At 35.3% G+C, this 27504-nt stretch overlaps 1 protein-coding gene across 2 annotated transcripts in view; it reads left to right on the plus strand.

Moving 5' to 3' along the window:
* Positions 1–22001, plus strand: part of LOC128212794 (transient receptor potential cation channel subfamily A member 1-like) — a 33313-nt gene extending 11312 nt beyond the window's left edge. Inside the window, exons 3-26 of one of the 2 annotated variants that reach the window (XM_052918104.1) lie at positions 1447–1622; positions 3327–3434; positions 4207–4315; positions 4839–4936; positions 5343–5390; positions 5541–5729; positions 7465–7665; positions 7837–8000; positions 9371–9535; positions 11479–11593; positions 12127–12296; positions 12593–12677; positions 12941–13000; positions 13338–13433; positions 14017–14087; positions 16129–16411; positions 16625–16714; positions 16852–17021; positions 17341–17470; positions 18029–18223; positions 18757–18825; positions 19021–19131; positions 19479–19588; positions 20740–22001. In XM_052918104.1, the coding sequence (XP_052774064.1) occupies positions 1447–1622; positions 3327–3434; positions 4207–4315; positions 4839–4936; positions 5343–5390; positions 5541–5729; positions 7465–7665; positions 7837–8000; positions 9371–9535; positions 11479–11593; positions 12127–12296; positions 12593–12677; positions 12941–13000; positions 13338–13433; positions 14017–14087; positions 16129–16411; positions 16625–16714; positions 16852–17021; positions 17341–17470; positions 18029–18223; positions 18757–18825; positions 19021–19131; positions 19479–19588; positions 20740–20959 (3233 nt within the window). In that variant the 3' untranslated portion in view covers positions 20960–22001. Of the gene's footprint in view, positions 1–1446; positions 1623–3326; positions 3435–4206; positions 4316–4838; positions 4937–5342; positions 5391–5540; positions 5730–7464; positions 7666–7836; positions 8001–9370; positions 9536–11478; positions 11594–12126; positions 12297–12592; positions 12678–12940; positions 13001–13337; positions 13434–14016; positions 14088–16128; positions 16412–16624; positions 16715–16851; positions 17022–17340; positions 17471–18028; positions 18224–18734; positions 18826–19020; positions 19132–19478; positions 19589–20739 lie in introns of those variants that run through there. The other variant, XM_052918105.1, reaches the window with a different exon arrangement.
* Positions 22002–27504: the final 5503 nt, after the last annotated feature.

The following is a 27504-nucleotide window of genomic DNA, read 5'->3' on the forward strand; positions in this document are numbered from 1 at the left end:
AGCAAGTCAGCAATTATTATACCGCATTTAATGGTGAAGACAAGAAAAGAAATTTAGTGGGAAATTGCACGTGTACACTAACTATTTGAATATCAATGAACGTGATTCATTATACGATTTGGAAGCATAAGTAATGGCTTGCTTTCAAAGCTGAACATGTGAGTTCACATAAGCTTTACAAGCCTAGCAGTGAGCTGGTGCGATTCATCACTGTGTGGTGTAGTAAACCCAAGAGTCCCTGACATTAATTTCATGACTTTTCGGCTTAAAATATTGTAGCGAAGTTTCTTTATATATATTTAACTCGCTCGCTTAATTTTTTTCTTGTTTTTATGTCAAATGCTTGCACCTAGTTTCATGTATTATAATTGGAAATAGGTGCGTTTTAAGAATGAACTTCTAAAGTGAAATAAAAGTCCTATACAAATTAGTGTCTTTGTCCTTGAAACCTAAGTACGCATTTTTCTTACTTCTTTACTTAGACAGCTTGGCAATAACATTTAATCGAGATACGATTTTCTTACATACACATGTGAAACCCTGTGGGTGCCTCCTAGCTGGGGGTGATCAAGATATTTTGTCCAACATAGAAGTAATCAGTAACGACTTTCAATGTCCTACGCAGTAGTTCGTGTAGTAACATTAGAATGATAGATAGATGTGGTTTTATTAATCAGCGGTAATATATCGTTTAAAGGAACTGATTGAAGGGCAGTTTCTTTCTCATTGCGAGGTTAGATGGTTGTGTGTGACCAATGTCGCATGCAAAAATCCCATCTATATTCCGGGAATAAGCTGAAAGAGGCAGTAATAACCAGACGGGACTAAGATTGTGGATGGAATTTGGTTCATGATTAATTATTTAACAAATAGTGGCATTAAATTGTCATCATAATTGAGGTTATTAGTATGGTTTATTCTGATATTACGGTCGACCATGATTGTTTCATTTTATTTTTAGTAACATTTGCGTAGGACTCTTTGAATTTTATGAACTTCTTTCGGCCAAATCTTTTGTTTAATGTTTTATATGACGTTCATACTTTCTACGTTTTTTTTAAAACTAAAGTATGTTTAATGAAATGCAAAGATTGAATGTTTAAACATGAGGGAGTGCGATGAAATGAATGAATGTTGAAACATGAGGGAATGCATATTACATAAATGTCATGGAAACCACTTTAGCAAACAATAGCTTCGTAGAAATGTGTGTCCCATTGCAATCATCTAGGACATTTACTTGCAAAGCTGTAATTATGGGAGTCGTTCAAATTGTAAAACTGCATTGCCGGAATCGTATCACTAACCTGCATTCAGTATATCAATAGATAGGCCGTTGTTTTATGACGATACACTTTTACAAGAAGAAGGTAGCACTTGTAGCCAATTTCCGAAAAGAAAAACTCAAACTCCACCTATTCAATTCAACTGATACTTTCCTATTAGATCTGAACGCTACAGACAAGCTTTTGAACACGCCCCTGCATGTGGCTGTGCGCACTGAACAGGTGGAAGCCGTGCAGTTTCTCCTCGCAAACGGAGCGGACCCAAGCCTCGTCAACGATGATGAAATGGCACCCATACACCTCGCCGTGGACATAAATGCTCGCAAGTCGCTCAAGGTAGGTGAATCTAGTAAGAATGTTACGATAATGATTACAAAGCGTAATTCGTTTATAGGGGCACAGTCGAACTATTGACAGTGGTCGATGTAAACGAAATAGGTTTTTCGAAATGAAATTGTTTTTATGTATGGAAAATATATATCTGGTAATTTGAATTCGTAAATTTTGAGAGCAAAATAGTGATATCGTTTCACTCGAAACAAAAAGTACATCTGATGTTAGGTATGCTCGCGTTTATGTTGTTCTGTGTCTCGTTTTGTGTCTATTTATAACTTCCGTTCAAATAGGATTTTGGTAATTTTGATTCAATCTTAAAACAATTGTTTCAAAAGTATTCCAAAATAGCTTCGTTTTAAAAAATCAAAATGTCAACTTTAAAGGTACTTTGCAGAGAGAAAACGCTAGTAGTTTTTGTCGTTGTGAAAATCATAGAAGTATTGGGGTTTAAATAGCAATGAATAATTTAAGGATTGGTATTTGCCTTTGAGGGATTTACTTTGAGTCATATATTTTTCGAAAATTCATCAGCGATGGTGAAACTTAAATGCAATTAGATTAAAATAAATGATATGTAAATAACTATAAGAATAATTCAATACGCGAAGTACACATTAACAAGGGAGACAACATTGTCAAATTCAAAATTATGTTGAAACTTCAAGAACCATTAATATCTGAGCATCTGACGTAGTAGAAATTGATCTAACTTTAGACGTCAATCTGATGTCATATAATTCCTTTATATGTTCGAGGTGTGAAGTACAGAAAATGAATTGTTTATAATATTTGTTTTGTTAAAATGTTTTGACTATAATTTGACAGCAAAGTAAACGTTTATATATCTATACACAATTATATATATATATTTAATGTTTTCAATTATTATTCATATATATATATATATATATATATATATATGAATAATAGATGAAATAGGACAATACTCCCCTTCCAAGTACAGCGTTGGACGTTTTTTTTTACAATAATTACTTTGCTCCACATTCAGTTTTATTTATTCTAAAAGTTAAGCGCATGTTTTACGTTTTCACCTCAGAATATAAACATCTTGAAAATAAGCGTAGTATTTGTCCATATTTGTCCATGATTCCTTCAGAACCTTATTTAAAGACTGTTTTAATGGTATTCAAAGTGTTGTCGCCTATTCAATAACTATATCTCTTAACAGCACGTAACTGTAATCTGTTTTTTTAACATGAACGTGTTATTAGGTTTAAATTTGAACGCAATTCTTGCGATTCCTGCAATTAATCAGTTGAACAACAATAACATGCAATTACATGTAATGCATTTCTTAAATTATTTTGTGAAATTGGAGCAATTCTCAGATGATAATACTCGTATAGTAACGACATTAAGTCATGAAAGGTTTGATCACATGTGTGCGCTTGGCGTTCATCACTGATGATTGCCTTTAGAATAATTGTGCGAGTAGGGAACGAATATAATAATAAAACTAATGATTCTTATACGCGAAAAAAATGTTTTCTTTCGCCCAACTAGCACATTGCCACATTGAATCGAACTCTATTAAATGCTCGCACCCTCATGCCATTATTTGTTTGAAGCAAAAAAAGTACCTTTAAAAGAAGTTTATATTGTCGAAAAAAATATTCTTGAAAACAATACAGTCGCTAATGCATCGTAGGATGTTACGAACGGTTTACGTTTCACTTTATGCAGGCATTGCTGGCCAGTGATAAGGTGGACTCGAATCTTCGCGGGGAAAAGGGCATGCGGGCGCTTCATTACTGTGCGTACAAAGACAGAGCCGAGTGTGCCAAAATGCTGGTAAATATTTGCACATTCAATACTTTTTTATTTAAGGAATGAATTGCGGGGTTGATGTCATTATCGGGGTATGAACGCAATTGGATTGGTCAATGTGTGTGGAGTCCGAAGGACTCCACGCGTACTTTGACCAGCCCAATTGCGTTCATATCCCCGATAATGACATCAACCCCGCAATTCATTCCTTATATTTACACCAATAGTTCATTATTTCATTCAAGAATTGTTATAAAAAAACTTCATTTCATTTAAGAAAACCTTTCAGTAATCCGTTCTTACCCATTCTGTAAATAGAACGACCCGACTATAACCGGAAACATTTTTTTCAAATGACGTCACGATAACGCGGGAAAAGATCAACCACTTGAAATCACTTTAAAACGTAAACTTGAAACACTTCTGGTACCGATATATTTAAAATATAATACACTAACACTTTTAGAAATGTTGATCTTTATTTTACGGGACCTGCAGACACAATACAACCAATAACAAGATCAATAGCTTTCATGTATATTGTTATGCAATGAATTACGATCCGAACATATCCGAAAATGTTGCAATTGCCGAAAGGCAGTTCATTTAAGGAATGGAAGTTGAGGTGTAAATATATCCTAAATGACGTCCAAGTCATTGTAATAACGTTATTATATATGGCCGAAACTGTTTTATAACAGATCTTATATTATTAATTCCTTATAGAATTTCCTCTTCTTATAAAAGTCTGCAATATGATCTATATATTATTATCATTACTGTTTTAAATTGCCAGTTGGAGAACGGGGCGAAGCCGTGTCAGAAGTGTGACAACGGTTTCTTTCCCATCAACATTGCCGGGAAGTGCGCTGCCGCAAAAACACTGGAAATCCTTATACAGCATGGTAACACAAAACGCGCACGCTCACTTGGTTTTTATACGATTTAGTTTTGTTTTATTTATTTATGAAGCTATTGTATGCGTATGATCTGTTTGAGGTGTATTTACGTCTTTTGTGGTGTTTTTTACGATGTATCTCTTAGTATACTAGTGTCGTTTGGATACATACTTGTGCCTCTAAATACTGTAAACATTTTATTTGTCCACTGGGCTTGTCTCTGTAGTTTTTTTTTGTTTATTGCGGCTGGTAATAAACATTGGTATTGCTGTATACAGCTTATCTCATTGAAAATCGTAAACAACATGCTTAAACATGTTTTGCACGTTTGAGCACTATAACTGTTTACTCTTAATATGTTTTGATAGCACGTTAAAAATCATATTTTCATTTTTATTTTCACTTTTTAAACATATATCTGTTTATGTGAATGCATACTATTTTTTCTTATAAATTATCCCCTAATGGTTTCAAATCGAACTTTGCCTAAAGATAATCAATCAAACGCCTATGTTCGTGTCATTCACAGTTGAAAAGCTCGGTTACAAGCGAGAAGACGTGCTGTCATTCACGGACAAGGAGAACAATATGCCACTACACGGCGCCGTAAACAGCGGGGATCTCAAGGTACTCGAGAACACGATACTGTCCATTAGGCGCCTAGGGAAAAACCGTTTCCACGGAATTGGACTTGTACATTTTAAACTGTACTAGTGTAGCAAGGGTTAATGATGATTGCATATATACGCCAGGGAGGGTTTGTAATTGGTCTTATTTTTTTCATCGTCAAATAAAACTGTCATGTCATAAGTAGAGCAAATTATTTTTCCATAAATACAATTTCCTGAAAGGTCAAGCGCTAAATCACTTTAGAGGTCATTGAACTAACTTTAACTTATAAATATTTATAAATTATTAAATGTAAAAAAAGTCTAAAAACCTTCTATATTTCAGTGCCACTTGGTAGTTTATGGCATAAACCACATGCTCATTAAAAACAACTAATGTTTTATATATATGCATATTTTTCCAGGCTGTGCAAGTGTGTCTTTCTGCAGGAGCACCTGTGGATGCCAAACAAGTAAGATCAGCACAGTATTTATTCTCTGCATTCCTAGTTTAATATATACCACAAGGACATACGTTATCATAATGAAGATTTACCCTTCCATGTTTGTGTTTATTTATCAAACGTGACCAATTCGTTATCGTATACGCGTACATTTAACAGGAGGACAGTTCGACGCCGTTGCACTTTGCGGCCGCCCAGGGTAGCTCCGACATGGTTCGTCTGATGCACGAGGCCCAACCTGAACGCTTCCAAACTGCCATCCACACGAAGGACATCCTCCACATGACGCCCCTTCACCGGGCCGCCATCTTTGATCACGTGTCCGTTGTCAAAGTTTTACTCGAACATGTATGTAACAGGTTTTGGACAAAAGCAAATTTGAGATTTCCTTGGACGTTATTTTTATTTTAGTTTTATCCTTTCTGATACCCGATGTACTCATATCGTGCTCGATCATTAACGGTTGATTTTTATCATTAACGAATTAATAGTATATAACCGCAGTAAAGCTCGGTTGAATATTGTTTACTCTGGTTAGCAATTCTTGGGATGGTCGAAGCGAGCGGTTTGTAAAAAAAGTTGAAAAGCGTAGTTTTCCAAAATTGTGTGAGTAAGGTAAAGAATTTACAAGTGCTAAAAGTAATTATAAAAATTTACTCTTAGTTTGAAGTTGAATTGAGTTTGAATTCTACGGTTACATACTACTGATTTGTTAATTACAACAATCAATCGTTAACGAGCGTGTCACATAACCTTTTCATTCCATTGAGTCATTGGTATTAATGTTAATTTTGATGCCTGGTGTTTCAATATCATTTTGGTAGCATTTTAAGGGATATGCGTACATATTACTCATATGTAAAATAAATGAATAAAAATACATTACAGATAAAGCTTCTATGTCTAAACAGAGTTTTAAGATACTTATATCGGTACAATATTTACATATTCTATCTCTGCACATTAAACCCATTTATATGATATAAATATAATGGTGGGACTCACCAGGAATCAAAATTTCGCATTATTGTACATCGAATTCCTCAACGTCGGCCATTAACAGCGGTAAGAGAGGAGTTTTATTTTGTAACAAACGGTATGTAATTCCGTTGATTAAGTCGATAGTTGTACAGATCATCAAGTTTGTACTTACAATCAAGGTACAATGAAAAGCAATAAAGCTGCCAAATTATGGCTACCATTCAATATCAAATTTTGTAGCTGCAAATATCTGTTGAGTGCCAGGCGTCAACATTTTGTATAATTAAACAAGGGATACCTTAAAGTCGACCATATACAGAATAACCTGCATGAGTTTGTAACAAGTAACGGGATGTTATTCCATTGATTAAGTCGATACTTGTACTGATCATCAAGGTATAATTTCAAAATACAATAAAGCTACCAAATGATGGCTACCCTTCAATATCAGATTTTGAAACCGAAAATCTTCGTTGGATGTGAATGTTGAGAGACATTTAAAAGCAAGATTTTGACGACCTTTACATATGTGGTACACATGCCAATATTTTCTCTGTATCCGATATAAAAACAAGAAGTATCTTAGATTTAAAGTAAAGACTTGCTATTGGATAAATACTTGTATAGGCAGTAGGTGATTCAGATGTCCCTCGACTTTTATAAAATACCAATATATTGCTTTTAAATCACATTTGTCAAGGTCAATTTTGATAATTTGTCAAAACCGACAGGCCGTTAAAATTCATTTGTTTCGACATGCATCTCCGACAAAAAATTAAGATGTAAAGATGTAATTTAAAAGCTCAATTTCGTCTTATCGCTTGAACTGCATAAATGTTGTGGCAGCCTGACTTCAAAAGTATTAAGTATTTGACGAAAGGATGTTTTGATATAATTAATGCATTCAGAAAACCATAGCTGTCTGGTATAACTAATGTCCAATACTGTCAGTATAAGTAACCACCGTATTAACCACCAATGAATATGCAAGAAGTATACTTACTGGTGATAATTTAAGTTTGGGTCTTTCAGCCAACTAAAATAAGTTTTACTATATAAGTATATGTCCTAAAAGTGTGTCAATCTTATTTTATTTAACAAGGGCTCAGATATCGATGCCCGGGACATCAATAACCGGACGCCTCTGATTCTCGCCTCAAACAAGGGTGGCTCCCGGACAGTGCAGCTGCTCCTGGAGGCCGGAGCCGACATCTCCTTAAAGGACAAGGAGAACCGGAACTTCCTTCACCTGGCCATCAAGAACGGCGTACCAATCAGCAATTTCGGATGCGCCATTATAACAGTGGGTTAAAATTAATATCATTATCATTGGTCGACGTCGATAACAATTTTATATGTTCAGGTAAACAGGTTTTTATTTCTTCGCTTTTCGTAAATCTGTGGATATGCAAGTTTATTTTAATGCATTATATACAGGGATGTATTAACAAAAAAAAATGCTTTTTTATGTCAGGGTCTAAAGAATCTGTTAAACGAGCGGGACGATAATGGCTGCACGCCGCTGCACTATGCCTCCCGTGAAGGTCATCTGGTTGCTATTGACGATCTTATTCGCCTTGGGGCTGTCATCAATGCCAAAGATAATGACAAAAAGTCACCACTTCATTTCGCCGCAAGGTCAGTTCTATATATTTAGCTTTACTATTAAATAAAAAAATGTCGAGTAACGGTCTGCGTTTAACAATTTAATGGAAATGTGTAATTGCACTTAATCTCGTTTGGCAACGATCCAGGTATACTTGTTAGATGACTACGTAGAAGTTGGCTTCATTATTTAGTTCATTAAATATAGCAACATAAAGTATATGTTATTTAATTTTGCTTAAACAACACTTTATCACGGAAGTTATTATTGCTTCGTGATGAAAAGGAAAAAACAACAACGTAATGTTGATGCGTTTGTAATTGTAGAATACACTTAAGGACACCTGCGACCAAAAAATCGCGAGAACGCCTCTTTGTAAAAGTCGTAAAATCGAGGTAAATCATGCGAACTTGTGTCATTCAAAACTCCAAAACTATTTGACCAAGTGTGTTGAAACGATAAGAGAATGGTGTTGAGATGAAAAAGTTGTGCACTTGGGGTTTCGTTGTAAGGAGAGAGTTAAGGCCATTTTATTAACAACATTTTGTGTCACTCTAAACTTCGAAACTATTTCACCAAGAGTCATGAAACCTTGGCGGAATGTTATTTAGGTGACGAATTTGTGCACTTGGTATTTCGTTTTCCGCCGCACATAGTAATACCGGAGTTTTGTCCCTTGAATTAACAAAAAATGGCTTTTTAAGAGTTGTTCAACTTGTGTCCCTCATAACTAGTCATACATTTACGACTTTTTTCAGGGAGGCATACATTTACGACTTTTTTCAGGGAGGTTTCAGATATTTTTAAATTGTGGAACTCATAATTTAATGCACATTTCGGGAGAGTGGACAAAATAATGGCCATTGCCTTTATGACAAACGCGGCCGGCTGGGTATCCGTGTCCTCTGTATACATTTCTAGTTATATACATATCTGGTACAATCTTTTTAAGAAAAGTAATACTGCCTTTATAAAATACATTTAGATCCGTTTGAGTGTTAATCATGATTACTTTTGAAACATATCACATGATTACATGAATGTAACTATAACGTGCAATAAATCAATTGTATGCACGTGAACCATTATTCTATTCATAAATGTATATACATGTACATGCTATGGCACGATGATCAAAATAACTATATGAACTTAAAAATACCCCATTTTTTACGAATGTGTGGATGGTCCATTCTTTAATATTTCTATAGAATCGTTTTATAGTGCGTGTTCCGTAGTTAAACATTCATCAAAATACCTTTAACATTCGTCAAAGTACTTAAACATTTGTCAAAGTATCTTTTCTGATGCATTTTGTTTATTTACCTTGCCATTCTGTGACAACGAATGCAATAGATATTCGTTTAAATTAAATATTGCATAAAGAGTCTTCTGTCCGTAGGTTCGGTCGGTTTAACACGTGTCGTCGGTTGCTGGACAGCGCAATGGGCCCTAACATCATCAATGAAACGGACGGAGACGGAATGTCACCCTTACATTTTGCCGCGCAGAACGGTCACACGAAAATCATCACCCTCCTCATGCAGAAAGGCGCGTACGTTACAAAGTAAGTGCACATTGGTGTAGTAGAGGATGTAGTTTCATATGACTTACACATTTAGTGACATGTGACCAGAAATAATGCAATTTCTCTTCAGACTTACATAATGTATCACTCTTAACAATGGTTGATCATAAAATAACTATGAATTATAGCATTTTAAGTGTGTCAGAAAATCTTGGCCCAATGGAATAAAAAGAGATGAGGAAACATGCCGTTTTCATTCCCACCCAGTACGAAATCAATACGAATCAAAATGTAACAAATTTAATCAAATAAACAGAATCAGCATGTACTGACTATATATCTCAACGACAATTGTTATTTAAGGATAGGGGAAGGAGTTCATTCCCTTCTCACAACTCTGTAATTGCGTCTCAATGCTTTATACTTATGTTGTTTACGCCTTTCCCCTTGACCTTGGTTTGAACTGTTCAAGAATGTGCCAACTGAATATTTTAGATAGCAGAATTATTCCAGGGACCTGTGCTATATGGGATTGGAATGGTGTAGCCTGTGATGAGTTGCTGTTAATCTGTATTCAATATATATTTCATGCAGGCAATGTCTATTGCTTGCTGGAATGGAAGAACCACGTATCTGCTTTAATTAAAATAAATAAAATAAAATACTTTAATTACATTCATGAAAAACCTATACTCTGCTCGTAGGCGTTGATTGAATAACTAAAAAGGTAATTGAATACAACCTCATATTTATTTTGTCAAACTACGCAATTCAAAAAAGAAAAGAAATACAAGTTTTAATTGATCGCGGAAAATTTTGACAAGACCATTATTTCTTTTAAAATATTCAAGCTCTAACTCTCTCAGTTCTCGTAAACCAGTAACCTTTGACGACTAAGTCAATAAATATTTCCCATTGAATGCTGAGTTCATTTCCCTTTGTTGTTTGTTATACTCTTGTGCGACAATATGAAGTTTATTTTAATGTCAAATCTACCCTAGAACATTCAAACTGCTAAAGGAGAAAATTCTCTGGACACTCATTTTCACTCATACTAGTATTACGTTGTATGAAATGAGAGAGAGAGAGAGAGAGAGAGAGAGAGAGAGAGAGAGAGAGAGAGAGAGAGAGAGAGAGAGAGGGGGGGGGGGAGAGAGAGCGAGAGAGAGACCGAGAGAGAGAGAGAGAGACCGAGAGAGAGAGAGAGAGAGAGAGAGAGAGGGAGAGGGAGCGAGAGAGCGAGAGCGAGAGCGAGAGAGAGAGAACGAGAGAGAGAGAGAGAGAGAGAGAGAGAGAGAGAGAGAGAGAGAGAGAGAGGGGGGGATGGGGGAGAGAGAGAGAGAGAGAGAGAGAGAGAGAGAGAGCGAGAGCGAGAGAAGAGGGAGAGTGGTCAATGCGATCAATGCGCAAATGAGATGTGTTAAGTCGTTGTCAGCACAATATTCACAAATTGCAGGGTGAAGACCTGTGACAACGTGCCTACCATAACCTAGTCATATAACAGTCACGTGAATGGGAAACAAAACACGACACTGTATTCTGTCAGCCAAGTTCTAGTTTTATTACACGCACAGGAAGTGGATACATTATCAGAACTTTATTTTATATAGAACAATACAGTAATATTTAAAGCAGCAATAAAGAAACATTAAAGAAGTCACACAAGTAGTAAACACTTAAACACAGTAACAATTAAACATACTTAATTGAAAATAATATTATTGTTCAGTTGAGATAAAGATAATTATTATCATGTTTGCTTATGAACACCACAATTTTCAAACAACAATACATCTTACTATGATTTTCGAAACCATTTTCTAAGCAGTGGTTATAATGTACCCGTGTAGTATTATCATGGTCATTGCTTCAATTGCAACTACATTGGCGAAATCCATTACCACCTTTGTCAAACGAACCATCAAGACACAAGTCTGTAGGACAAACACTGCTTAAAGGCTCACGTCACCTCTGTTTTTCAGGGACAACATGGACAACTCGCCACTACACCATGCGGCTGCGAACGGCTTCACGCGCAGTCTGAAATTACTCCTAACAGTTTATCCAAACCTTCTAGATTGTACCAATAAAGATGGGGTAGGTTAAGAAAAAAGTAGCATTTAATTCATTTCAAGAATGTTTCATTTCAAATTGAATTGGTGTCATAGCTTTTCTTGTTAGTATATGACAACCACTTGTTTGTGATTAATTTGTAATTATTCCATGTTTTGTTTACGTTTGATGTCATATATATATGTTAAAGAGTTTGTATGAGAAGTTGGGGAATAAATGGATTGTCATCGAGTTATTTCAAAAAAGGAAAAAGAAAGAGCAAAGGTCTGTTTGATTGTGTTCCTTTGTGAGTATAATGTTGACCATGCTCTTTTAGAATACTTCCTCATCACTCTGTGAGTTTGCATTTGATGTACTGCACATGGAAATTGTATACATATAGTAACATGGTTCTGTACCATAACCATTTCATTTCAACTTATTCATGAAACACTTCATTCTCACTACAAAATAAATACTTTCGACTTAACTACACCATGTGATTAGTATTCGGCAGGGAACGACGAACGTTCAAAACACATATTCAGTTAATTTTTCATTTACTTCTTACATGGTAGAGTACTGCGCTGCATCTGGCTTCCAAAGAGGACCATCCAAACGCAGTCGGGCTTTTGCTTTCACTGGGGGCTAAGATGATCACCATTGACAAGAACGATCATACATTTATGGACATCGCTCTGCAAGAGAGACATTCCGAGGTTGCTTTTGCTGTAATAAGACACGATAGGTACAGTAATTTCAATTGTTGTCTATTCAATCCATCCTCTAATTTCGAAAGAAATCTGAGCACTCTTTTATTGTGTTCACAACGTTCTTTCCCATAGCATAAATATCTGAGTTATTTCGTATATTACTACTTATGCAGACATACCTTTCATACACTTTATTCGTATATTACAATTTATGCAGATATACCTTGTCTGCATTTCATTTTAATGTGACTTATGAACATTATGTTAGATTAGTTTGTGTACAAATGACTACCAGAAACCATTTCCAAATGGAAAGACAATCTTTTTTTAGATGGGAGCAGGCACTGAAAATGTGTTCAAAGCAGTACGGAACAATAATGAACGGTTTGGTGCAATGTCTCCCGGATGTCTGTATGGTAATTGGTTTAAAATCGTCTGCATTGTTTCAAAATCAATAACAATAATATTATATATATATTTTTTTAATTTAAACTCAATATAATAATACCTTTACGTCATAAACATCATTCATCTGGTGATTTAAGTGACATCTAAACGCTTTATATAGTATTAAACTTCCTGTAATCAATTTTATATTCTTGGAGAATCATAAAGATCATGCAGATATTAGATAACTTGATTACACTTGTTTGTACCAATTTTCAATTTTAATTTCCAGGCGGCCCTAGACAAATGTCAAGTTTCATCAAAACATGACAGAAAAAGCCGCGATTTGAATGTACGTTGGTATTTGTATATAATAGTTACATCGTAGTTATGCGGTATCTTCTTATAAACGTTTAAAATCATACTTAGTTATAATTCGATTAATGGAACTATGTTTAATGAGTATGTATAAGGGTAGATTTGAATATAATGCATATATTTGTTTCGTTCTGTTGTATAGGTTATATCAATTACAATCTATTTGCCTTAACCAAATGCCATACTATTTGAATGCCCTCTTTAAAACGTAAAAAAGAAGGAAATTGTGAAGCTCAATTCAATATTGGAGTTCAATTGGCGAAACTCAAGTGTACAATTGTATGAAAAGCCCCGATGATGTTCCTTTCTAGATCCGCTACAACTTCAAGTACCTCCAGTGTCCGCTACGGTATCTGAAAGGCAAAGATAAGGACGGCCAGGATCACACACCCATGCTTGCCCTAAATGTACGAAAGTTGCACCTAGGAGCTACTGCTAAGACAAGCTTTGAATAGAATAATTAAGTTATTGCCAGTCTCCTCTTCTATATCTATGAATCATTTTAATATTTTTACCCATAAATTGCCTGTTTCGCTAACCTATACAAGACTGATACCCCAACAGTTATTATTCAAAGCAATTTGATGGATTTTTAGTCTGTTTCTGTCGTTCGGTAACGTCGTGTGTTTTATGTATGGTATCTGTTAGGCCTTAACATTGTGTCTTTACCAATAATCTTTGTGTTTGGCCACGTATTATTTGTAATAATACTTTATTGCTTATTCCGCTTCATGTTTGCATTCATTTCTCCATCACTATAATTGAATGAAAACATTTCTGATTGAATCATTCTTGAAGCATTTGAATAAAAGTCATTAGCCATTAATGGTAATTAAATGTGTTAACTTGTTCGCTCATTGAAACATTCATGTTCACCCTAACGTGAAAGCTTTGATAGTTACAATATTGGTATTAAAAGTTTATTTCAACAAATTGTTGTGTTAGATTTGACTACTTGTTATTAAAATGCACTCTAATATTATATTGTAGACAATGGTCAGACACGGGCGTGTACAGTGTTTGTCACATCCCGTCAGCGAAGCTTACCTTAACATGAAATGGTAAGTGTTTTATTCAAATCAATGTAGAGGGCATTTTATATGTGTTGCAAATCGGTACAAAGGCTTATCCTAGTACTTCAGTTACGATTAGTATATGTTTATTAAACAATTGGATAATTCGAATTTATTTATGCATAACAGGTATCAGTTTTCAATGCAGTGTTATCAAGAGTTCTTACAAATTTTTATCTCCATAATTTGAACTATTGCCCTAAATTAGGCAAACATTGTAACTTTTTTTAGCTCACCTGAGCACAAAGTGCTCAAGGTGAGCTATTGTGATCAGTCTATGTCCGGCGTCTGTCGTCCGTCGTCCGTCGTCAACAATTGGTTATAATCATCTTCTTCTCCTTAACCGCTTGGACAATTTGAATGAAACTTCATAGGAATGATCCTTGGTTGGTGCTTTTTCAACATTGTTCAAAGAAATGAATTCCATGCAGAACACTGGTTGCCATGGCAACCTAAAAGAAAATGTCAACTATTGGTTATAATCATCTTCTTCTCATAAACCGCTTGGACAATTTTGATGAAACTTCATAGAAATGATCATTGGTTGGTGCTTTTTCAAAATTGTTCAAAGTAATGAATTCCATGCGGAACTCTGATTGCCATGGCAACCTAAATGAAAAGCGTCAACAATTGGTTATAATCATCTTCTTCTCCTAAACCCCTTGGACAATTTTTATGAAACTTGATAGGAATGTTCCTTGGTTGGTGCTTTTTCAAAATTATTCAAAGAAATGAATTCCATGCAGAACTCCGGTTGCCATTGCAACCTAAAGGAAAAATTACAAAACTTTTTTGGGGAAATACTATGAAGCCTAGTGCTTAATTATTTGGTGTGTAACATTGTCGATTGGTTATCTACCATGTTTATTTGAATTATGCCCCTGGAGAAAAATTGGCCTCAGCCCGTGGACTAGAAGTGCATTATAAATACAATTTGTTAAAATCTGATAGTTATGTGAATGCTGCATACAAGGACATAGAGTATAGGTTGTCGTGTCCGGGCTGTAACTTTCTGTTGTATGGCCATAATTTAAAATGACTTGCCACATGTGTTTGACATATCAAGACGACGTGTCGCGTGCAAGACCCTGTCCCTACCTATACGGTCAAGGTCACGTGTTATTCACAATGGAATGCTGCATATATAAGTACATAGAGTATAGGTTGTCGCGTCCGGGCTATAATTTTCTCTTGAATGGACAGATTTTAAAATGACTTGCCACATGTGTTCAACATACCAAGATGACGTGTCGTTTGCAAGACCCGTGCCTTACCTCTAAGTGAAAGGTCACACTAAGTGTTTATTCACAATGGAATGCTGCATATAAGTACATGTAGTATAGGCTGTCGTGTCCGAGCGGTAACGTTCTCTTGTATGGACAGATTTCAAAATGACTTGCCACATGTATTCGACATACCGAGACGACGTGTCGTGTGCAAGACCCATGTCCCTATCTCTAAGGTGAAAGTGTTTATTCACAATGGAATGCTGAACATGAGGACATAAGAGTGAAGGCTGTCAAGTATGGGTGGTAGTTTTTTTATGTTCAGAGGCAATTTAAAATAACTTGCCATATGTATTTGACACGTAAAGGCAAGATCAACTTTTTATGTACTTGTTCATAGGACAAAGTCACATTCGGGGCATTTGTCACATATTGTGACAGCTCTTAATCAATATTCTTTGAGAAACAAGCTATATTAATAACAAAGGCTAAACTCTTTTAATCAGGTGAGCGATTTAGGGCCACCATGGCCCTCTTGTTTGATAAACTCGTACATTATAGTAAATTTAAATGGTTGGACCGCCATGTCCAAAAAACCCGGCCCCATATATCTAGAGAAGGACTAAAACATATGGTATTTTGAATAATAGTTGTATTTGCCGATAAATAAACGGGGTGCATTGACTTGTTGAAACATTTTCGGTGGCTGACAACATAATAGCACTTGCGCTCACTTCGCGGCGATCTTGCTTTATCTTCATTATAAAACTAATACAAATACAAAACACTCTTTTGAATTTCAGGCACGCCTATGGCGCATGGTTTCACATCACAAACCTGATCGTGTACGCCATATTTTTGGCCCTTGTCAATGTCTTAGTCACTACCTGTACATTCAGCCTCTCCGATGTGCCTTCGCCAACTACACAAAAGCCTACAACACAACTTCCCGCCAATTATGAACATTCCAACGTCACCAGTGATTATAATATCACATCTAATGTAACGTCAACTATCTCAATGACGTCATCGTCGTCACCACAACCATCAACGACTTATCATCCTATTAGAATTGCTTCATGTAACGTAAGTTTTATTTTTAAAGATGCGTTTTGATACAAGTAAATTGTCTATATACATAAGTTAATAAGTGTTGATAGCTATTATGTTGATGATAAATCCAGGGGAAAGTATAGTTTTGTTTCAATGTTAAGAGATAAAGCACACAACTAATTGCTTTACACATGTGGTGAATACGTTTATTGGTGCTCTTGATATAAAGTATTTAAACATTTGCAGTTTACCACCATGCACAAGATCTGCGTTTATGTGGTTTTCATCTTCTGCATCCTAAACTTTATAAAGGAAATCGTGCAGATGTTTCAACAGGTAAGTGCACGTTTTGTTTCGTCATCGTCCATGTATATATAGTAATAACATGGCCAATGTAAATGAAATCTGTTCGGTTCAATGACTTCTATTGAAGACCAAGCCATTAAGATATGTTTTGATATTTACTTTTCCAGAAGAAGAAATATTTCGCGGACATGACAAACCTGCTGGAGTGGATTCTGTACTTCACCACACTTCTCTACATAAGTCCGTTCATCTCTAATTCGGACGTCTCCTGGCAGTGGGCCGCGGGCGCGATCGCCGTATTTCTCGCCTGGTTCAACTGTCTTCTCTTTCTGAGAAGGTCTATTACTGCTTTAATTTTATAGATAAACATACTACGTTAAACATAATGATTACAAATTCGGACTTAACGATCTTTTTCAGAAGGCGGTGTAAAAAATTATGCAATTATGCTTGGTACTTATTAATATCCGATCGGCTGTTTCTTTAAAATGTTTTTATGTCATCGGTATGCTTTTGATTGGCAAGTATTTGTGTCAAACAAAACTAAACAAGTAAAAGAACAGTAATTATCTAATAATCTATCTAATCATTATCCTTCGATTGTACGTATAAATACACTATTAATCCATTTCACTAATGTCTGTATGTACACACAGGTTTGATTTCTTTGGGATCTACGTGGTGATGTTTCTGGAGATCTTGAGGACACTGATACAGGTACTCTGTGTGTTCTCCATCCTCCTCATCGCCTTTGCCATGGCCTTTTATACGCTTCTGAACGTAGAGGTATGACAACACATTCTAGATGTTAGCTGTTTAATAATCTATTAAAACTCCGGATTCATTCTTCGTTTGCAGGTGATTCCTGTATCAGATCGTAGATCTTGGATTTTGGAATTCTTGATAAATTTTGGGATAAGTGTGAGGTTATGGTACATATGAACTAGGTTAAACCATTGATTTCGAGTTTCACTGACCGTTCCAAGGCGGTAATCCTAGCGTTTATTGATGTGCGTTCGATCTGTTTGTGGTGCTTGTAGGCTTATGTCCCTGTCGTTTATGCCCTTACCTAGTGGCTCTAAACTCTACCTTAACAGCATTTAGGGACATCTGTAACGTCTCAATTTAAAACTGTCAAAGGTATGACATTCTATTGTTAATTCCAAAGCACGCGAAACTGTGGCATCATCTTGTCAAATCGGTAGACGATCTCTTATTGGTGATAAATGTGCTTCAAGAATGGTTTTGCCCAAAACCAGTATATAGTAATAAGTTTTTGGTAATATTTATTAACGAGTAAAGATGCCGGATTTGTTAATTCAGCTAACTCTTGTTTCATTTCAGGAAAATCGTGCGTTCTCCACTCCTAGTCAATCCTTGCTGCGTACAGCAATGATGATGTTGGAGCTTGACTTCATGGCGTCATTCAACGAGCCTTACACAGACGATGACGCCAGAACCCTTTACTTTGGCGGCGTCACCATACTCCTTCTCGTCACGTTTGTTCTACTTATGCCCATCCTGCTCATGAATTTACTGGTAATTTGTGGATTTTTTTGTACGCACGCAACTTTCAAGGAGCAAAACACCCTTCCAACAGGACCAAGTGAATATTAAAGATGCACTCTTATTCCCAAATAGTTTTTACCACAATTAATACAATTATTTTTATAAATCAAATAGGATAAATAAATGTCGAAAACAATGGATATTATGAAGGATACCGAGTTTAATTTGAAAGAAAGGTGCAGAAAACACGGTATTTCTACCTTATGAGACCATAGTAAATCGCAGTAAATCTTTAAGCATTCACCAATCATTTAATATTTTTGCGTTTTTAACTATTAAATACACATTTATAACATTGTTAATAGTAATTACTATTTTCTATGAATGCATTATTTAGTAAGTAGTTGAGGGTGTATCACTCAAAATTTATGTTTATTTTATATGTGTATGTATTGATTTTGAATAAGAGTGTCACTTTAAGAAATCGATGATAATTTAAGTGATTATTCTGTATGAACTATTTTTCATTTATATTCGACAGTTGTTTGTGTTTGTAATGACAGATTGGTTTGGCTGTTGGGGACATCGAGTCAGTCCAGAAGAACGCCACACTTAAGAGATTGGCAATGCAGGTAAACAAATTGGTTGTGTTCTGTATAAATTTTATTGACATTATTCAGTTTATATAAAATCTACATGTCTGATTTGTAAAATGAAGTTTAGAACACGCACAAAACGCTGGGGTAGTCATTGAATCGAATTCAAAAAATAATATATAGGCAACTGGTGGTATCAATGTAAAACCTATTTCTACACTTTCTCTTCAGGTTGAGCTTCATACGAGCCTGGAAAGGCGGCTTCCATTAAAGATTCTGGATATGGTCGACAAATCCGAGCTTGTGTACTTTCCGAACAAGTGCTCCGGACGTTTTCAAGGAGTATGTGTTTAGGAAAACTACAATTAGTAAACGAATATAGTTGCATAGATATAATAAAAATTGATCTAATACTGTTCCTAGCCTTCTGTTTAAAAAAAACACTTACCAGTTAAGTTGTCATCGTGTACAATTATAATGTTTTCTTGAGGGCCTTTTCATTAAAAATCCAACGATCGAATTCGTACAGAGCACATATTTCCAACATTAGAAGTGTATGTTTTAAACACTCCATAGGCATTGATTGCTCACAGGGTTCTTAACCAAAACGGCGCCCAAAATGTTTTTATTATTCTCCACAAAATTCATCGTTGCTAACAGGAATATTTTCATGCAATTGTACGTTTTAGATTTTGTCCAAACTGATCACGATAAGTGAATTGCCGGATGATGACTCTGGACGGATGCACCTTACCCACCAGAACCACATGTATGAGGAGCTGTACAAGCAGAAAGTCAGGTATGTGATAATGTCACAGTGCAAAGAATCACAACATCAGTTCACGGCCTCTAAACGCCAGCTCCACCACTTTACGGTGGTGCAAAGAAAAAGAGCTGTCAACACTTCCGTGGTGGAGCTGTGCCCTATGTTTACATGAACAAACGTGTGTATGGTTTATATTTTATTTAAAAATTCATTTAACGGACCTATTTCGAAAATCGGAGAATGTGGTACCGTGTAAGAACACTTCTACTGTAGGCTGGTTACTATTTCGTTTCAATATTGTGCAAAGTGTGGTGCCAGGAGCTTTTCTCCCGAATCGGACTTGTGCATATTTTGAGATCTGATAGTATAGCAAGAACATTTCGGTGCTCATTACCCCGTAAGAACATTCTCACGCATGCAAACATAACTGTTATGTATAGTACCTATGCTGGAACACAACAAAACTGATAAGCACTTCTTAAAAAGGAAAAGTGCACATATTTATAAAAGTGGTGGCGCTGTCGAGTAGTGGTGGCGCTATCGAGTATGGTTTGCGCTTGAAGTAATATAAAAAGTTAACGCATTTGGAATGAATACAAAAGTTGCTAAGTTTATCATTCATTGAACATTATGCTGGCTATGCATACTACTTGCGGAAACAAAACTCTTCGCAAACTACCTTAACCTTACTGAAAACTATTATGAAATATAAATCATACACACGTTTGTTCATGTAAACATAGGGCACAGCTCCACCACGGAAGTGTCGACATCTCTTTTTCTTTGCACCACCGTAAAGTGGTGGAGCTGGCGTTTAGAGGCCGTGTAGTTTCCTTTCGCATATCTGATAAGCTGTTGTTGTTGTTGTTGTTGTTGTTGTTGTTGTTGTGTGTGTGTGTGTGTGTGTGTGTGTGTGTGTGTGTGTGTTACATGGCTGCGACACTTTATTCAATATTAGTTAATTTTAGTTAGTTTATTAATTGATATGAACAAACAACACTCATTTGAGCGTGCGTAAATACTCCCATTAATCACAGCATTAAAAATATTTCAGCAAAATAAAAGATTTAATCTTTTTCCAATTTTATTCTTGTTTAATTCTTTCTTGAAAACATTTGTGTTTGCAATGCTCGCATCGATTGTCAGATCACAATAAATAGACACTATTTTGCCGTTGTTTTCAGAATTCGAGATATGTCATCAAAACTTAACAAACAGATGGACCTTCTACGTTTGATTGTCCAGAAGATGGAGATTCATACCGAGGACGACTTCCACGACGAGGGAAACTCTGCGACTCACTTGGACATGGACAAACCCACTCGTTGGGCGCCTGCCAAACACAACATCCTTCGCCAACAGGCAATTATGGCTCACTGGAAAGACAGCATGACTGATGATTAGATTGAAAATTATGGCATTCCGATTATAAAGATTCGAGTTTCTAATTATTAAGTAGTTGTCGTAACTATTGTGAGTATGTTGCTTAAATCGTAAGAAATCTTCATCAAAAATAAAAGTTTAATTGTTGCCAGTGTTTACAAGTGATATTATTTTGGATTTTGAAATACGTTTGTAAAAGGATGAAAGTTATTTGACAAAGTGGATTGTGACATATCCAAATCTTAACCTGTGACAATATTGTACAATGTTGTACGAAATGACTTTAAGAAGTTATGTAACAATTTAATATTTTATACATATACTTGCCATTTTACTTCAAATTTTGTATTTAAACACATCAGTAAACTCTTAAACTAATGTCTTTAAATTAAAAATCAAATTGCATTTTCAAGTTAACTCTATTAGGGTTTTAAACTCAATGATTTATTTAGAAGTTGTTGGGGGGGGGGGATCCTGTGTAATTACGTCGATGATTTTTTTAAGGTAATTTTTTAGTTCAAATATCATCATCAGTATCATTTAATTATCAGATGCCAGTTATATTTCTAGCAGTTTGTTTTATAAAATACTTCTTGGAAAACATTTAAAACAATATGTTGTTCGAATATTAAGTTTAAGGCTGCTTAGAAGAACTTTTCATAGTATTATGTTGTACTTTATAAGTTAAGCTAACATCAAGTTATTAAATGTTGTGACACCGTCGGGATTGTTTTAGAAGAAAAAAACGACCGTTACATTGTTATGTTTTTGCATGTGTTATTCTGGTTTCAGATGAACTTGTATGATATCATCATTATGTGAAATTGTAATGTCATTTATGCGATATTATCATTCTGCCAAATGGACAGTGAAAATGAGTCCCCTTTAGTACAACATGACGTTTAAAAACTGGCACGAATTTATATTTAATTCATGCAAATGTTTTCATTATATACTATGTAAGACTTTGTTAAATGTTGAACGTTTTCTTCTATTAGAAATAACCTTTATAAGACCAAATTCTGTAAATTTCGATTTTTAAATAAAACATACGAGTTGAGAATTGCTGTCATAATAATACCTAAAGAGACAATCGTGCTTGTGGTTATTGTCAAGATAATATCATATTGTGAATACCATGCTGTTTTCATATGTAAAATAACATACGGCGATGTACTTACACAAAACGTATATACAAATGTAATTGGTAAACTTTTGGCACATATTTAAATGCATACTACAAGGAGGTTCAACCTTAATTAATTTTGCGGGATTTCAATTTAGATACATATCCAGTGCGTAACAAAATAATAATAATAATAATAATAATAAAATAATAATAATAATAATAATAATAATAATAATAATAATAATAATAATTAATAATAATAATAATAATATTTTTATTTAGAGAAGGTATAAACACATTATGACAGAATTACAGGTTCAACCATAACGACATCATATTTACAATGTGGCCTTCTATGAAGACAAACAAACAAACAAAAACAAAATGCATTTGGTAAATCATAAAACATCTGCATCGCACTTATACATTCCTATACAAGAACTTTTGATGTTTTGAATATAATTATTCTATACAAATCATGTTTAATTAACGTAACAATTATTTCAATATACATCATGTACACGCCGACAGACACTCAATAAAACACAACAATTTATAAAACAACAGTTATTTCAATCTTTAAGATAATGAAAAGATGATATACCTTTTTGAAACTAACCCTATGCACATTTCAAGAGGTGCACTTTATAATTAAAAATGACGGATTATTTGGGTATTTTCTATATTTTAACATGGTAAGTTGGTTTACGTCACTGTTTTGTAATATTAATACGCCAACTCGGTGGCCAGACGTTAGTGTAAGCTCCTCTTGGTCAAAATGCCCTTCGAAAATACGATAAAACTCAATGAATCCGCGATTTTGTTTCACACTTAAACATCTGCAAAAACATTTTACGCTGAACAACCTGTATATACGCTTGAAATCAAGCCTTTTCGAAACATCAAACATCTTTCCTTCATGCTTTTCGATGGAATATGGAGTTTTATCAGTGTAATATCACCAGTGAAAATATCAATAGATACTTCCACTGCAAACTAAGGAGTGAAATATCAACTATAAGAACTACTTTTAAAATCCATTAAAGTTACTTCCCCTTGATCGAAACTAAACACGTGACTTTTATACCAGAATGTGTTACCAATTTTTTTTTTTTAAATTTAAAAAAGACTGCACAAGTTTGGATAAAGATTTATTTGGAAATAAACATCATACCATTTATTGGGAAAATGATAATCCTATTTTTCAAACGTTTTCATGAATTTTGAAGCTGAATGTTCGAACATTTGCTTTCATACAAAAATAATTTCAGACGAAAACAACTGCTCGAACATAATTACGATTTAATATTGTCGTTCAAATATCTTTTTGAACCGCTTGTCATTGTAATACGTAATACGAACTAACGATTAACAGATTGACTGATGATTTACTTACCCCATCCACGCCTCAACAACCTAGCGTGGTCTTCACTCTTTATGGATGATTGAATATTTATGTATCAAACAAATCTGAAACTAAGAAAAATGTTTTTATCCAATGATTATCCGCAATTGTTTTGCTAACACGTACGACCTTTCAATTTTTTTCTTTCTTTGAGTTTTTTTTATGAAATATAGTTTTTTCTATGACACTCATGACATAAAATACGATCTTACACTGAATCAACAAATGTCCTCTGTGTGTTTTTGGATAGTGACTTCACATTTGTTTTGATGACAACATGATTTTGATAGTATTATGACGTCACTGGTGAAAAATTGATAAAATACTGAACGTCTTAAAATAATTTTTAATAGTTTCGGTCTTTTTAAACGAAGATTTGACATTAAAACGAAGCAAAAAAACACGAAAATATTGTTTAAATGTTGGCAATAAAACAGATATTTGTTAATTTGTTTACAGCGAAGCAAATTTTTTTATGACAATTAGAAACACTAAACAATGATATAAAACACCTGTGCAATACGAATCAATACAAACATTGGGTAAAGCATGGTATAACGGCATATACCAGACAGTTCCAAAACAAGTCCATTTCAAAATGATTCATCTGTTTTGTTTAAGAAAATACACTTTCAAATCTAATTATAAATCTGCATCCTTGTAAACACCTGATCTCAAAACTTAACGAAAATATGTCGCTTAATGACTTTTATGAAAATGACTATAACATTTGTGTAAGTAAATCACAAGCGTTGAAATCCGCTTGATATTATGGGTCATATTAACCTTATTCAATGTATATGTTGTATATATTCGTATTGAATAAAGTATTTTTTGGCTTCTGTTTGCGTTGCTTTTAATGCTATTTGCTTCTGGTGTGATAGTAAATGGCTGATGAGTCAGCCTTTTTGCTACTGCGCATGTCCAACTTATTCAACGGAATTGCGCCTTTTTGGGGGGTAAATTTCCTATTTATCCGTAACACCTAATGTAGCCCTCTAATATAATTTTCTGAATTTTTAATCATATAACACACAGAACATTTATTATGTGCGTGAAGTTAGCACCGTAGCACCGTATCACCATATCACAGCGGTGTTGGGTGCTAGCACCGTATCTCCATATATTGTCAGATCAGTATACTAGTAGTATTAAGAGTCTCTTATTTCTGGATATGACACCTATAACACTGTGGGGGCAAGACCAAACCATAGGTAAAAGTTGCATGTGAATAACCTAGGATTTTAAGCCGGCAATGTTGTATTTGAATATAAGCACATAATTTGCCACATAGTCAGTAAAAAAAACACACGCCGAAACGTTGGTTTATAATTAAAAGTAAAGTATACGTGTTATTGTTTGTGTTACTCAATTAACCACATAGTCAGTAACTCATATACAGGGGAACCCTTAAAATCAGCGATGGGACCATAGCGATGAATGTCACCGTGTAGCCAAAACATGGCCATAGGGGATAGAACATGTTAATTTCCTAGGATTTCAGGCTGAATAGGCGGAATAAGGAGATGACATAGGTTCCAAATGACTATTTATCGCATAAAATGGTATAACTATGGTGCGGAAACCTCAAAATGAGCATGGAGACCATAACGACCTATGTCATCGTGTAGCCGAGGACTAGGCCTAGGTAATAGTATTTGTGAATAACCTAGGAGTTTAGACAGGCTTTGTGGTAGAGGAACATAGAATAGACCCCCAATGTCTATTTGCCGCATATTCATTAACTGGTTATGGCACGGACACTTTCAAACAAGCAAGGGGACCATATCGACATATTTCACCATGTAGCCGAGACCTAGTCCTAGTTGATAGTACATATGAATAACCTAGGATTTTAGGCAGGCTATGCGAGACATGGAAAAGGCTCCCATGCCTATTTGCCTCTTATAAATGACATGTTATGGTGCAAAAACCATAAAACGAGAAACGGGACCAAAGCGACCTATGTCACTATGTAGCAGAGACCTAGTCCTAGGTGATAGTACATATGACTAACCTAGGATTTTATACAGGCTATGTGAGATAGGGACTTAGAAAAGGCTCCAAATGTATATTTTCCTCATATCCATTACATGTTATGGTGCAGAAACCTTCAAACGAGCAAGGGGACCATAGCGCCCTATATCAGTGTGTATCTTGGACATGGAAAAGGCTCCCAATGCATATTTGATTAATATTCTTTTCATGTTTTGGTGCGGTAACCTTAAAACGAGCAAGGGGACCAAAGCGACTTATGTCACAATGTAGCAGAGACCTAGTCCTAGATAATAGTATACATGAATAACGTAAGATTTTAGGCAGGCTATGCGAGATAGGGACATGGAAAATGCCATCAATGCCAATTTGCATCATATTTATTACATGTTATGGTGCAAAAACCTTTAAACGAGCAAGGGGACCATAGCGCCCTATGTCAGTGTGTAGCTTAGACCTAGTCCTTGGTGATAGTACATATGAATAACCAAGGATTTTAAGCAGGCTATACGAGATAGGGACACGGAAAATGCTCCACATTGCTATTTGACTTATAATCATTACAAGTTATGGTTCAGAATCCTTAAAACGAGCAAGAGGACCACAGCGACCTATGTCAGCGTGTAGCTTAGACCTAGTCCTAGGTGATAGAACATATGAATTATTTAGGATTTTAGGCAGATTGTGCATGATAGGGACATGGGAAGGACTCAAAATGCATATTTTTACCTCATATTTATCAAATGTTATGTTGCAAAAAACCTTAAAACGAGCAAGGGACCGTAGCGACCTATGTCAGCTCGCTGCTTAGACCTAGTCCTAGGTGATAGTACATATGAATTATCTAGGATTTTAGGCAGGCTATGCGATATAGGAACATGGAAAAGGCCCCTTATGCCTATTTACCTCATATTCATTACATGTTATGGTTCAAAAACCTTAATACGAGCAAGGGGACCATAGCGACATATGTCAGCGTGTAGCTTAGACCTAGTACTAGGTGATAGTATATATAAATTACCTAGGATTTTAGGCAGATTGTGCGAGATAGGGACATGGAAAAGACTCCAAATGCCTATGTTTACCTCTAATTCATTAAATGTTATGTTGCAGAAACCTTAAAACGAGCACGGGGACCATAGCGACCTATGTCAGCTCGTTGCTTGAACCTAGTCCTAGATCATAGTACATACAAATAACCTAAGATATTAAGCAGGCTATGCGAGATAGGGACATGGAAAAGGCTCCACATTCCTATTTGATTTATATTCATTACACGTTATGGTTCAGAAACCTTAAAACGAGCAAGGGACAAAGCGCAGATTGTGCGAGATAGAGACATGGAAAAGACACCAAAAACCTATTTTTACCTCATATTCATTAAATGTTATGGTGAAGAAACCTTAAAAGTAGTAAGGGGACCAAAGCGACATATGTAAGCTCGTTGCTTGGACCTAGTCCTAGGTGATAGTACATATGAATTATCTAGGATTTTAGGCAGATTGTGCGAGACAGGGACATGGAAAAGACTCCAAATGCCTATATTTACCTCTTATTCATTAAATGTTATGGTGGAGAAACCTTAAAACGAGCACGGGGACCATAGCGACCTATGTCAGCTCGTTGCTTGAACCTAGTCCTAGATCATAGTACATACATATTACCTAGGATATTAGGCAGTCTATGCGAGATAGGGACATGAAAAATGTTCCAAAAGCCAATTTGCCTCACATTTATTACATGTTCTGGCGCATAAACCTTAAAATAATTAAGCTGACCATAGCGACCTATGTCAGCTCGTTGCTTAGACCTAGCCCTAGGTGATGGTACATATGAATTACCTAGGATTTTAGGCAGGCTTTGCGTGATAGGGACATGGAAAAGGATCCCAATGCCTATTTGCCTCATACTGTTACATGTTATGGTGCATTAACCTTTAAACAAGCAAGGGAACCAAAGCGACCTATGTCAGCGTGTATCTTAGACCTAGTCCTAGGTGATAGTACATATGAATAACCTAGGATTTTAGGCATGCTA

The sequence above is a fragment of the Mya arenaria genome, chromosome 13 (genome assembly GCF_026914265.1).
Source record: "Mya arenaria isolate MELC-2E11 chromosome 13, ASM2691426v1".
NCBI lineage: Eukaryota > Metazoa > Mollusca > Bivalvia > Myida > Myidae > Mya > Mya arenaria.